General features: G+C 59.5%; 1 protein-coding gene across 5 annotated transcripts in view; it reads right to left on the minus strand.

The window, feature by feature from the left end:
* Positions 1 to 300: 300 nt before the first annotated feature.
* The window catches only part of NDRG4 (NDRG family member 4), a 40777-nt gene continuing 27398 nt past the window's right edge, over positions 301 to 13679 (minus strand). For 2 of the 5 annotated variants that reach the window (XM_082712394.1, XM_082712391.1), the window contains exons 4-17: positions 10118 to 10223; positions 9777 to 9897; positions 9625 to 9687; positions 9424 to 9484; positions 7808 to 7894; positions 7643 to 7699; positions 7164 to 7267; positions 6266 to 6322; positions 6130 to 6181; positions 5131 to 5178; positions 4902 to 4937; positions 4742 to 4793; positions 3318 to 3356; positions 301 to 2468 (exon numbers count right to left, since the gene is read on the minus strand). In XM_082712394.1, coding sequence (XP_082568520.1) covers positions 2314 to 2468; positions 3318 to 3356; positions 4742 to 4793; positions 4902 to 4937; positions 5131 to 5178; positions 6130 to 6181; positions 6266 to 6322; positions 7164 to 7267; positions 7643 to 7699; positions 7808 to 7894; positions 9424 to 9484; positions 9625 to 9687; positions 9777 to 9897; positions 10118 to 10223 — 1038 coding nt within the window. In that variant the 3' untranslated portion in view covers positions 301 to 2313. Of the gene's footprint in view, positions 2469 to 3317; positions 3357 to 4741; positions 4794 to 4901; positions 4938 to 5130; positions 5179 to 6129; positions 6182 to 6265; positions 6323 to 7163; positions 7268 to 7642; positions 7700 to 7807; positions 7895 to 9423; positions 9485 to 9624; positions 9688 to 9776; positions 9898 to 10117; positions 10224 to 13223; positions 13372 to 13679 lie in introns of those variants that run through there. The other 3 variants (XM_082712393.1, XM_082712395.1, XM_082712392.1) reach the window with 3 other exon arrangements.

The following is a 13679-nucleotide window of genomic DNA, read 5'->3' on the forward strand; positions in this document are numbered from 1 at the left end:
AAAAAAAAAAAAAGAATTAGTAAGATAATGTGAGGAGACCTGGAAATAAGTGGGGCACCTGGCTGGTTCATTTGGTAGAGCAGGTGATTCTTGATCATCCGGTGGTCCTGAGCTCTAGCCCCAAGGTGGGGGTAGAGTTTTAGGAAAACAAACAAACAAAAAAAACCCCAACAAAACTGGAAATAGAAACATGGATGGGAACTCCTGCGTTTTCAGTCCCACCTAAGCCCAAGAAGCACCAACCTCAAGGCTGCCTTTTCAAAAGCTTCCTGTGATGGGCCTGACGTCACCATACTCGAATTCTTCTTCATTTCTTTATTAGTTTGCCAGCACAGTTAACTTTCTACTTTGACAAGGGTTTTATTTGTTTTACATTTTGTCATCTCAAAGTTTCATGACATCAGCCACTGGAATACACAAAATTAGGTTCTTCACTTTATACAGAGAGGAAAATAACTCCATTAAAAGTTCACTTTGACCAAAGAGACAACCTCCGATGGAAAACCACACGCAGGAAGACCCAATATACATATATATATATAATGTATAGATATTTATAGATATCTCATCTGAAAGAACACAGGAAAAAAAAAATCCAAGGTCTGCAGCGCTATCTACAATAAGAGAGATTAATTCTACCAGCTTTTCAAACAGTCACATTTGATATTCAAAGGAAGCACGTGAGTGAATAGAACTGGGGACAGACTAACACTCCACCAGGCTCTAGAGCAGTCTAGTAATGGCTTAAGATTCTAGAAGGGGGTGATATGTGCCAAGGAAAGGTGGATGCAGGTGTCTGCTCAGCCTCAGCACCCCATACGCAACTGTCCCCTCCACAGCCCTGCAGTTCTCATTGCTCTCTCCCCTCTTGTTTCAGGTTGTGTGGCAACTGATTTAGGCCCCAAGACCAGTGGCTCTGGTTTCTGGGTCAGGAGATTCTCCCTGATAGTGTGGGTGGGTGGGATGTGTATGGCACAGGCCTGGGCTTCAGGTGAAAGGAGGAGACCAGGGTGTGTGGAGAGCTTTTCTCCTCTGCCTGGCCCCTGTTCACTTCAGCAACCTTCACTTCCCACCCCAGGACCCAGTAAGGCCCAGCCCAAGCCACTCCAGACGTCCTGAGATGGCAGTGGGGGCCTGCAGAAGTCTCGCTACCTTAGACCATTTCTCTCCAAATAAACTCTCTTCTTTCTTAGTGATGTCCACAGAAAATACTGGCATAGCTTGACCAGGACCAGAGATAATACCATGTTTCTGGTGGTTCTGGACACACTGCTGCTGACTGAATTGTCCTCCACGGAACCTGTGGGCAAAAACCTTGTCCTCCACGGAACTGGGACTCTCAGCCACCACTGTCTCCAGCCACATACTGGCTCCCGAAGGCAGACACCATGAAGTTCTTGGGTGCATCCAACCCTCCTGGGCTATCCCAGCATTTAAGCTCAGTCCCCAAATCAGGTCCCAATGGAGACAGAGGATCAGGCAACTTTCTACCTCTGGGCCTTGGCTCAGACACGGGCCAAGGCCAGGAGGTGGTGGAGTGTTTGGGCTAAGACAGTCTATGGGGTTCTTGCCTTTTAGGTCCTCTGTGTTCTGTCTTCCTTGGGCAGAGAAACCCTGTTTGGACCCTACCTGCCTGGCCCTACATCACCAGGCCAGCCCAGAGAGCACCCGGAAAACTGCTGCCTGGTAGGAGCGCCCCCTTGTGGCTACGGTTCAGATGATTGTCATAAGTGCAAAAAGACAGAAACAGATGTGCTTGGTGGAGGAGATGGGGAAAAAGGGGCCTGCAGAGCTCCAGGATTCCTGCCTCCCAATGCCCCCCAGTGCCTCCTCCTGGTTGTCCCCTCAGTACCTGAGCTGGACCCTGTGGCTCCTGCTGTCCCAGCACACCACCTCAAAACCACGTGCCGTCTCCAACTGCCCGCCCGAGGGGGCCATCCCGTGCTTTCTTCAGTCTAGGATATTATCCTGGATCCTGCCCAGAGAAGCACTCGAACTCTCTCCTTAGCAAATCCCCTTCCTCCCTGTCCCCCGCCCTGACTGTGGGGAGTTGGAAGAGGGGGTCTAAGTCAGCCAAGGTGACAAGGTGAGTGAGCTGGGGGCGGGGAGGAGTGAGTCTCTCAAACCACCCGGAGACTGTTCTGCAGCATCTAGGATGGATCCCCTCATCTTTTTAGCAAAAGAGAAGTAAACCCATTTCCTCCCCTTGGCCTTCACAAAAATAAACTAAAAGGAAAACGAGCCGGCGCGAGGATGGCAGTGGGACGTTGAGGCGGGCGGGGACAGGTGGGTGTCTCTGCCGGGCCAAGGGCTTCAACAGGACACCTCCATGGTGTGATTGACCTGGCCCAGCCCCTCACTGCTCTCCGAGTGGGTGCAGGCCTGCGGGCGGCTGCCATCCACCGAGCTGGCACTGGTGAGAGATGCCGTACGAGAGCGGGCGAGGCGGGTCATGCTGGCCGAGGGCACTGTGGACAGAGATGGGAGCAGGCGTGAGGGTGGGCGGGCAGGGCTAGGGGCCGGCGGGTGGGACAAGGGTTGACGCAAGCGAAGCGGCCAGCCAGACCCGTTCTTCCAACGGCGCGGGGGCCCGTCTCAAGCCGCGGCTCTGGCATCTACCCTGTCAAGCCGGGGGCATGCATCACCAGCACCAGTGACTGAGCCCAAGAGGCGGGGGGCCAGGGGCCCCCGCAGAGGCCAGCAGGACCCATCTCATGACAGCTGGCCGGAGCTACGGCTAGAGCAGCGTGGTTGGACTGGGGCCAGCTGAGCTGGTGCGGGGATGGACAGATTTCCCACGACTGCCTCCCTCAAGAGGATGACGGGACAGGGGAGCACGACTACTTCTGTCAAGGAGGACAAGGTGCAGAGGCCACAGACTGCCTTAAATCCAGTTTCTGTCTGTACTCAGAGTTGCACAAACAAGACTCTTAGGGCGAATTCCACCTTCCTGAATGCAACTGGCCATCCATCCAGCTCGGGCATGGCCGGACACCCCTGCTCCCAGGGCTAGGCCTGGGCTTCCGCTCTGTGAGGCTCTGGTTCCAACAGCCCGAGCTCTGAAAGCCACACGGCCCACGGCATCCCATAAGCCAGACTGCTCTGAACCCCAGCCACTCTAGAGCCTGAACGGAGGACACAACCCACTGGAGTCCAGGATCCGTGACAAAGCAGGACTCTTTCAGACTTTGGAGGCAAGCAGGACACAAGAAAGTTCCCAAGCCCAGCAAGACGAGGCCCGGCTGCAGCACCGCACAGAGGAAGGAGCAGGGGGTTGTGGGGCAGGGGTCCATGCATGGGAGGGGGCACGGGGCTACCTGCTCCTCCACTCAGCCTTCGGTCCTTCAAGTATGCAACTAAGAGAGAAGACAGAGCCAGAAGGGTGGGGGGTGGGGGTAGGGGAGACACAGAACTCGGGTGAAGAGCGTGGCCCCACAAGGCCAGGGAGAGGAGACAACAGGACAGGCACAGAGCAGGCCGGGCCGGACCACAGCCTCAGGAAGCCCACTCCTGCCCGCCCACCGAAGCAGCCCCTGAGGGAGCCCAAACGCCACGCTGGGGACACTCCTCTTGCCCCCACTTCTCTAGTCTGGGTTGCGGCCTCATGGCGAGAGGGGCTTTGGGGCCCATATCCCTAGCAGCAGCACTCTCCCCCTTCTTCTGGGCCTCAGTCTCCCCAGGCCCAGACTGGGGGAGGCCTGTACCACCTCCTAAATCCTGCCCGGCTTTTGGGCTGCCCGACGACATTTTTCACAGGGCCCTGAGAACAGGTCCCAGCCACCCATCCCTCAGACGTTTGCTGGGAGCTCCTGGAGCTCAGGCCTAGCCTCAGAGCTCCTGCTGTGTCCCTCTGTTGGCTTGGGCTTCTCTTTGCCCTACGTCTCCCCAGAGAGGCTGGCAGGCCCACTTCTGGCTGGGCCCCCAGCCAGAAAGACAGTCTTCCTTCCCTGTCTTTCCACAGAGGCACAAGCTCCAGAGGCTGAAGGCTGGGGGGAGACACAAATTCAGGGAGAGGAGTTCCAGCAGGAGAGCCAGGTATATTGGTGGGGGCGGGGGGGTTGGAATCAAGGAGATGAGAAGTTGTGTGCGTGCACGTGTGTGTGCGTGTGGGCTGGAGGCACTCCTGAACAGTCTGGGCATCTCATCCCTGCTAAGAGGCAGTCGGCAGAGGGGAGGAGGGTGGCCATTGCCACCCTACAGCCCCTATTACCTTGGGGTCTTCACCCGTGCCGCCCCCAGGTTCAGCTGCCTTTAGCTGTCCCACATGTTTTCCTCAGGCCCCAGCCCCCAAGCCCCCTCTGACGCCCCCGATACCATGCCACCCTGTGGCAAAAGCCCTTCTCAGGTGCTGTGGGTCTGGCAGAGGAGCGGGTGGTGTGCAGGACTCAGCTTTACGTGGGCTTCGTGGGCAGGACCCAGCCCCGGGGTTCCGGTCCCCCAGGCCTGAAGAAGAGCCTACCGCCCCACATCGCCATGAGAACAGTGTCCCAAAGCCTCCCAGAGGGCACAGGAGAGTCCGGCACAGCCTGGGATCACCTCCTCACAACTCAGATGGAGACTACCTGGAGTCCCCAGTCATGGTGAGAATGTGTGGGGAGACGCGCGGCCTCCGGGCCCGGCGAACACAGAAGTCACACGCCAGCAGGCTGCTCGCCATCACCCCACACGGTGTGCCAACCCCCTTCTGTTGTCTGCCCCCCGCCCCACGCTTCTAGGGCAGGGTCGGGGGAGGTTGACTTACTGTAGCCCATGCCTTGCAGGAAGTATTTGAAGGCCTCAGTCAGCTTCCCTGGCTGCGGGACAGAGAGAAAGTCACGTGCTTTGATTGGCTGCCTGAGACTGGGGAGAAGGGAAGCCTCCCGCACCGGCCTACATAAGGGAAGGAGGGCCAGGAGTCTCACCTGTGTGACTTGGGGGAGTCCCCCAGAATCTGCCATCTGCAGGGAAGAGAGGGGGGGTGAGCTGAGCAGGGGTCACCCCACACCTTGCCCAGGCCCTGTATACCTAAATAGGCTGCCCTGAGCAGACACACTGTCCGCTCCTGCCTCGGATGGGACCCCAGGCACCCCCCACTCCGAGGGTGGGCCCTTGGCTGGGGAGCTGGCCTCCAACAGGGGAGGAAGGCCTCACCTTCAGGAAGGTCGTGGTGGTCGGATCCAGCTTGGAGTTGCACTCCACCTAAGGACAAGGTCAGCAGAGTAAGGCAGCCCCGGCCCTGGGGGAGTCCCCTAGCCCCAGTTGCTAAGGCAGGTTCTGGTCCCAGAGCTGGGAAGCTCTACTGGTGAGGGAGGGCATGCAGGCTGCCTTCAGAAAGTCCCAGCCCCTCCAATCAGGAAGCGGTGCCCCACCCCCACCCCGAGGGACCTGACACCCCTGGACTCCACTCACAACTGCTGGCAGGGCAGGAATGGGGCAGGGGCTGGGCCATGTCTTTACAGGAAGCTAGGGCCACCTCGCCGGGCGTGGCTGGGAGAGCTCCAGGGCCCACAGGGGTCAGGCGGTGAGATGAGGGAGGGTCAAGGATCGTTAAGAGATGGGGCGGAGGCGCAGGGGGGGGTGCTCTGCCTGGGTCCAGACAGTCTGGACCCTATTCCTACACCTATTCCTCCGGGCCCTGAGGCACAGGGAAGGTGTCCTTGTTTTGGGCACACTGGGGGCAGCCCCAGGTACTCCTGGACCTTGAGGGCGCTGTGCTAACGGGGACATGAAGCCTTGGGCTGCCTGCTTCCAGAGTTTCCATGGGGAAGGTGATGATCCCCAAAGGCAATGGGAGCCATGGCTAGACCCAGGATGCACGTGCTCAGGGATTACTGCAGAGTGAATGAACCAGGCTGCAGAGGAGAGAGCTCAGTCTCTGGGCCTGAGGTCGGCAGAGACTGCGGTCGAGCTATACTGCTGGGAGGGACGGAGGGAGGGGGTGACTGGCAGGTGGTCCGGCCCCGGCTCCCTCCATCTACACGCCTCCCTCACCTGAAGGGTGGGTCTGCGTGGTGGAGATGCATGGCAAGATGGTGGGGAGGTGGGCTGAGAAGTCAACATCCAGGTCCTGGTCCTGCCGGCCAGAGGCCAATGAGGCCCTTACTCCCGCCTCCCACACCCCCACTAGCCAGGGCGCAGTCCCTCACTCACCACCCCATCCTCAGCGGGTGCGTTGTCCCCCACCACCAGCATCACTGGGCAGCTGCAGACACAGAGGAAAAGGGCTGTCTGGCCTGGGCCGGGGGAGGAGGGGGCAGGGGCAGCCTGGGGGGCGCAGGGCACTCACCGGAGCGTCTTGGCATTGGGCACCGTTCCGGGCCGGTTAATGTCCAGGTCTCTGCGGCTGCAGAGAGAGAGGCAGAGTAGAGACAGGCAGCTCAGGATGGGATGCCAGGGATCGTGCGCACCAGGCCCCACCCCAGCATCCCACAATGGCAATAGGGCCTGACGTCCACGTCTGGGCCCAGAATTGGGTCTTATGGTTATTGAACTGTCTCAGCTATGGAAGAGGCCTCCCAGATCCCAGCGGACAGGGAGACAGGGATATAGCCTGCACAAATAGGGTGTCTTCAGGTGTGCCCTCATATGGGACTTCTCAGACCCCCCAATTCAGGCCAGGTGGGCCCTCAATTTGACTGTCGCTCCCCCTCTAAGCACGGCCCCAACATGTACCACTGCCCATGCATGTGGATCCAAGGTCAGAGAGACAGAGCCTGGTCCTCTGGCTCTCCTCTGTATAATCAGCACCACACATACAGCAGGAGCTTAATAAATGTTAGTAGGAGGAAGGAAGGAGGGAAGGCCAGTGGGCTCCAAGGAGCACAGCCTGAAAACCGTGGGCTTCATCCAGCCTCCTCCCCACCTACAGATGTCAGCCCGGAGGTTCAGGCCGTGGGGGTCAGGGATGTTGCTGGCATCCCTCACCACCCCTGGCGGGACCGCAGTGCCCCACGGGAGAGGGCGTGGAAGAGCCCAAGCACCCGAGTCCGTCCACAGCCCTGCTCTCTGTCTGCCCCTTCAAGGGGGGTGACTAGAGCCAGCAGTGACTCTTCTCAGAGCTGCACCCAGCTGCCCACCTGCAGACTGGGGAGCGCACGTGTCTAGCCTGCCGCTTTCCCCGAGCCCCAGCAGAGCGAGCACTCAAGTGCCTGGGGCCACAGAGCTGAGCCCCACACCGCCCGTACCTGTTGTACATGTTCCAGAAGAGCTGCAGGTTGGCCTGGTTCACCACGTTCCCGATCTGCTGCCGGTAGCTCTGCACCAGCTCTGTGTTGTTCACCAGCTCCTCCTGGGCCCGGGGGACAGATAGGGGAGGTGCGTGGAGGGGAGCAGACAGACGGACAGACGGGGATGGGGTCTCAGAGGCGGCTTGCAGGTAGCACAGCCTGCAGCCTTCCTCCCATGGGGAGGATGGGGGCAGTGCCTCGTGGAGTGAGGGGAGGGCTCCATCCGGCAGTCAGAGGAGCACCCCCATCTGTCTCAGCCAAGCGGAGACAGGTCAGATGCGCCAGAACGCCCACCCAGACCTCCTCCTCTTGCCTGGCTGTGAGGGGGTACAAGCCCTGGGCACCCCAGAGAGTGGGTGGAACCAGGCCCTCTAGAGGCTCCCAAGACCCCCAGGTCAGCCCCCAGCGCAGCTCCCATGGGGGCCCCACCCCCTTACCTGGCTGAAGAGGTGAGATAGCACCGTGTCAGGTAAAGTGCTGGTGAGGCCAGAGAGCTGGGGGGGGGGGGCAGGGGGGGAGGCCGCGTGAGTGCAGCCCCTCCCCCGCACCACCCGCAGGGCGCTGTCAGCACCCGCACCCCTGTCTACCAGGACCACGCTCACCTTGGTGGCCGCCCAGTCGATCCAGCCTTTGCCGTTGGGGTCAATGTTCATCAGCACCAGCCCCTCCACCAGGTCGGGAAAGATGAGCTACGGTGGGAGGGAGACGGTGTGGGAGGCGGAAGGGTGTGGAGGGAGCCTGTCTTCCCACTCGGGCTCTAGGTGCTGCCCTGCCTATGTCGCAGGTGGCTGGGGGGTCCCAGATGACTCAGGGCCCAGCCGGACCCCTGCCTGGGCTCCCCTGCCTAGGCTCCCTGCCTACGGTCCCTGCTGATCCTCCTCCTGCCCTCTTCCCCTCCCCTAACCTTTCACAATTCTTTGACTGATTTGGAATCTATGTCGGTGGCATTGTTTTCCACGCGTTTTAGTCAGTCTCTGACTATGTTGCTGATGTAAAACTGAGGAGTAAACATCTTCAACGAAGTATTCTGTTTCTTTGCTTTCACAGAGAAAAAAAACCCTAGTGAAGAAGGAAACCGACCTTTCCAAAGCCTGTGTTGTGTTCAAATGTAAAAGAAACTCGAATGATTTCTTCAGTGGAAAGCAGTGATATAGATACGATTCTGCTATCCTATCAGTGTTCCTGGGGCGGATGGGGAACGGGCGGCAGCTAACAAGCGGTAAGTGCCGAAATCCACACGGAGTTCAAAATGCATGGCCTTTTCTTTTGGAAAAAGAAATATTTAAACAGAAAAAAATTTTTGAATCCTGAAAATTAAGTTTTTGTTTTCAGATATGAAAAGCCTATGGGCTCCTACTCAACGTGATGTTTCTGAAATGGAACTTCCTTTAAACCTTCCAAACTGGGGTGCCTGGGTGGCTCCGTCGGTTAAACGTCTGCCTTCAGCTCAGTTCATGATCCTGAGGTTGGGATCAAACCCCGCATGGGGTCCCTGCTCAGCCAAGAGTCTGCTTCTCTCCCTGCCTGCTGCTCCCCCTGCTTGTGCGCTTGCATCTCCAACAAATAAATAAAATCTTTAATATCAGAATGGCAACGAGAATGTCACATTTTTGAAAAAAAAAAATTCTTCCAAACTTAACATAAGTGTAATTTTTGGTTAAGAAATGACTCCCATTTATGGGGCACCTGGGTGGCTCAGTGGGTTAAGCCTCTGCCTTCGGCTCAGGTCATGATCCCAGGGTCCTGGGATCGAGCCCCACATCAGGCTCCCTGCGGAGCAGGGAGCCTGCTTCCCTCTCTCTCTCTGCCTGCCTCTCTGCCTAATTGTGATCTCTGCCAAAAATCTTTGAAAAAAAAAAAGAGAGAAATGTAAAAGGGTAAAAATTACCCTAATTAGTGTGTAAGTGATTAGGAAAATCCTTGCTTAGTGGCTAGACCAATTCGTTGTAGAGTTTGTGGCTCACAGATATTTGGGTTTGGGCTAATGGCTATGCAAGTTACCATTTATAGTCTTTTTGAGGAAATGTATGGAAAAATAGCTTCTTTTTTTAAATCTCCTGGGATGAAAAAGAAAAAAAAGGGGGGGGATTTTCTAAGTGAAGAGGAAGTAGGGGGAGGGGGAGCAGCAGGAAGAAAGAGCCAATGTTCCTGTGGCTGTGGCTGAAGCGTTGCAGGGAGAGGCTAGCCCTGGGAGGGGGGTGGGAGGAGGGAGACTCACGGCAAACTTGGCCAGCACGTAAGCTCCAGCTCCCACTCCGATGCCAATCACGTACTTGAACCTGGCGGAGAGCACGGCTGGTCACTCCAGGGCCAGGGAAGGCGCTGCCCGAGACTGCCCTCAGCTGGTGCCTGCTGGCCCTGCGGCGGCACGGGACACCCTCTGGCCCCCAGCCCAGGGAAGGGTCCCGGTGGGACTCACCCGAAGTGCTGCACCACGCTGGGGAGCATGGCTGCCAGCTGCTCCATGGAGGGGAACTGGTACCTGCGGGTGGAGCAGGCGGTCAGGGCCTGGTGCGGTCTGGACCACGGAGCCCGGTCGATCTGGAGTGGGGAGTGCTCCCTGGTACCTACCCCTGGGGAAACTGCGACGCCCCCACCTGCTGCCCGGGGGCGTCCACGTGGCACACCACAAAGTGCTTGGTGATCTCCTGCATGTCCTCGAAGTTGAAGAAGGTGTTGAAGCACAGCTTGTCTGCAAAGACACACGTCGCAGCTGTGGCTCAGCAAAGGGGTGGGGAGGCCTGCGGGCCTGAGAGGGAGGGAAGGTGGAGGTGACCCGCCTCGTGGTCCAGCAGGGACACCGAGGCCCAGATGGCGAAGGTCACAGAGCTGCGCGTGAGTGGGGACGTCGGCGGCCCTGTGGGGAAGGAGGGAAGGCCGAGGCAGGCAGGATGGGGCTGGGGTGCACTTACGATTGAGGCCCACGTCATGGTAGGTGAGGATGGCTGGGCGGTTCCCTTTGGGAGAGCCCCGGATCACCACGTGCAGCAGGCCATAAGGTGTCTCAATGTCATGTTCCTGGAGGGAAAACAGCACAGGGGCAGCCCTTACTCCTGGCTGTGGTGGCCCCCCCCACCTCCCAGCAGGGGGCATCTTAATCGCCTTGGTGGGGGGAGCACCCTTCCCGGATGGCTGGCATGCACAGGGAGGTCTGCTAACCAGTGGGGCGGCCTGCCACTGCCCAGGCCCTGCCACTCTCGGCCCTGCAGGGTCCAGTGACCCTCATTCTCTCCAAGTCACTGCAGCCCCCGCTCCAAGACAGCACGGCCACTCCAGCCTTCAGAATCCTTCAGGGATTCTGTGGAGTGGAGTAGCCACTCCACTCAGAATCCTTCAGGGCTGCTGCCGAAGGTCAGTAGCCTGGACAGCCCCACCTGAAATCTGCAGTCACACCCCCCACCCCTCCAGCCAAGCCCAGCCTCCGGCACCCACACTGTCCCTGGCTCCCACCTCCAGACTCTTGCTCACGTTTTTTCCTTCCACCTTGAATGCCCATCCCTGTGACCCCCAAGGCCTCGCTTCCGGCAGGTCGTGGTTAGAACCCAACCCCAAAGGCCTTCTGCAGTGACCACTCTGGGATCCTCTTGGTTCACTCCCTTGATTTTGTGGCTTGGGGTTGCCAGTCCTTTGAGAACAGGCGGTGGATGCTGTAGGAGGAGGCCGATGTGCGCAGGCATCCTTGAGCCTCGGGGAGGTGCCCTGGGGGCTGGTCTCTCTGCAAACTAGTCACTTTTGGCGGCTTGATGGTCAGACTCCAGGAGGGTCTGTCAGAGCTGAATTGACAGCCTTGCCCTGCACCACGGGTGTCAGTTTGCCCTGTGAGTGGGAGGTGGGGCTAAGGTCAAGGGCAGGAGTGACGGACCCCCAAATGTGTGCCAAGTGCCAAGCATGTTATGCATGCGTTTTCCCCTTCTGCATGTGGAAAACACTTAGGTTCAGAGAGAAGCCAAATTCCTGCTCCTGATGGAAAAGGGGGAACTCAAGACAGGAGACAGTTTCCTGGGGTCCCATCTTCCTGGGGTCTCGTCTTCCTGGGTCAGGGCTCAGAGGACCCCTGTCTGTGTCTCAGCAGGGAATGACAAAGTGGCACCAACCCCACAGCCAAAGGCCAAACCCTGGGAGCCACAATTCTGCTGTGAGGCCTTGTTCAATAAACCTGATGTCCTCTAAGTGGGTCCAGGGCCACCACAGGCTCCCCCCATCCGAGACCTGTCCCCAGGGCCAACAAAACAAGGAACGCTTCCTGCTCACTGATGGCTGACCATCGTGTGCCTCATTTACTTTTCACAGGGACCCAAGTCCTGGAGGAGCAAACTGAGGTTGGGAAAGGAGAAATGACTTGCTCAAGGTCAAGCCCAGAAGGGGTAAGCTGGGCCTTGCCAGGTGCCAGCCTCCGAGGCCAGGAGAATGCCCTGAAGCCTCCGCTCCAGAGATTTCCAAGCAGGCAGCTCTCCACGGCTGCCTGTCCCTGCTGGGGGGCCATGCTCTCTGGTCCCCCAGCCCCCACACTACTCTCTCAGCTCTGGAGGGCAGGGGGTGGTGGGCAGGAGGGGCGCCGATGCACACAAGAGCTGCAATGCGCTTCCTGCAGCATGAAGGGCGGTTCTCCACGGGGGTCAGCGCTGGCCCTGGGGTACCATACCAGTCAGGGCCCAGGGCGGCAGTTGTCCACCCGCACACCTCTGCCGCCCGTCGCTGTGCGTGGGGGGTGTCTACCCGCTTCCAGCCCTGGTGTGACTGCGCGTCACCATCAGCAGACCCTGGGCCTCGGGACTTAGGCACAGTGCTCTCCTCCTGCAAAGGCTGGTCCTGTGCGGCCCAGTGACTTGGCTGAACACCCACCCCCACCCCGCCACCGACCCAGGAGCTCTGACCCAGCTCAGCCAGACAGGAGCCCAGTGTCCCCGTCCCTCGGGGTGCAGCACCAGAGGGGAGACCCAAGGGCCGCAGCCGGATGCGCTCTGAGCCCCCAGCCCCCAAGACCGAGCACTCTCATTGGCTCCCGGTGACGTCAGAGCCCCCTCCCTTGCTGCAGCAGGGCGGGCGCCCACCTGGAGGTGGGGGCTCTGACGTCCTCTCTTGGTGGGTCCATCTCCCCTCGCTCATGACCTTGAGAGCTGGGGTGGCGGGTGGTCCCAGCTGGGTTTCAACGTGTGGGTGGGGGAGAGGGGCTAGAGGGGGGTGGCTAGTACGATTCATTCCATCAACCACATCAGCGATCGGGCCGACCACTTAGGGTAGGCGCTGACGTGCTGCATGGGTGCGGGGCAGCGGAGGTGGGGGAGGGGGAGTGGTGCTGTGCCCTGGCAGGGCAGGCTGGGCGTGGGGTGGAGAAGGACTTGGGCCCCCGCTTTTCCCTCTTTGAGGAAGAACAGTACCCCTGGGCACTGCTGCCGGGGCCCTTACCCCAGCAGGATCATGGCTCCAGCGCTGCCTTTCCCTACCCTCTAAATAAGACACAGCAACCCCTCCTCGTCTCCTCTCTTGCAGGGACCTCGGCCTGAAGGCTGTGATAGCAGCCGGCCCAGACCTCCCCGCCTCAGCCGGACTGGCACCAAAGTTCCCTGGGGACCGCAGCGGAGGAAGGAAGGAAGAGGCTGTCCTTCCGTTCTCACTCCGGTGCAGCCACCCAAACAACCAGGACAACCCTTGCGGGGTCAGGAAGAGTGACACCCTGACACGTGCAGGGAAGAGAGCCTCCCCCAGGGCTGAGGCAGTCTCACAGGCCCGCGGCAGATGCCAGCCGGGCACCTGCCAGGCCAAGGGCACACCGTCAGTGGGAGGTGCGTGCGCCTCATTCCGCTTTCTGCGGCTTTTGGCCCTTCCCCGCAGGCCCTGACTAGCAGCTGACCCCCTAGCCACTGCTGCAGGCCAGGGGCACCAGGGACTCTAGAACCTGCCGCCAGCCTTGCCTCGGTGATGCCCAAGGTGAGGCGACCAAAAGCAACTCCGCCACCAGAGGCACCGGGCTGTCCCTTGCTCCCTACCCACCTGGCCGCCCCCAGAACCCTCACTCACCCCGTCCCAGCACTCCGGCATCTTGCCGAGCGAGAAGGCGATCCGCCTCTACCAGGCAGGGCAAACAAAGGCCTGAGTCACCAGGGTCCAGAGGGAGGGGGCAGAGCAAGGGGGAGATGGCGGTGCTGTGATGGGGTGCCGCTCCCTGGGCCATTTATATGCAGAGCCCAGCTGATGGCCCGCCCCGCCTCCCTGCGGGGTTTCTGAGCAGCCACTCGCTCTCCCCAGCCCCTGCTTCCAGATTGGCGGGAAGGAGGCGAACTGGGCTCTCATTGGCTTCCGAAGTCCTCACTCACCCCAGCTCCTGCTCCTCCTCCTGCTCCCCCCACTTCCCAGCAACACAGCATCCTTGCTGGTCCCCAGGCCCTGCATCCTGCCCACCCCCAGCACAGGCACCCCACCCCACCCCAACCCCCAGCCGCATGCGGGGATCCTGGGAAGATGAGACAAGAATCT

The sequence above is a fragment of the Mustela nivalis genome (assembly GCF_964662115.1).
Source record: "Mustela nivalis genome assembly, chromosome: 18".
In the NCBI taxonomy this organism is placed as follows: Eukaryota; Metazoa; Chordata; class Mammalia; order Carnivora; family Mustelidae; genus Mustela; species Mustela nivalis.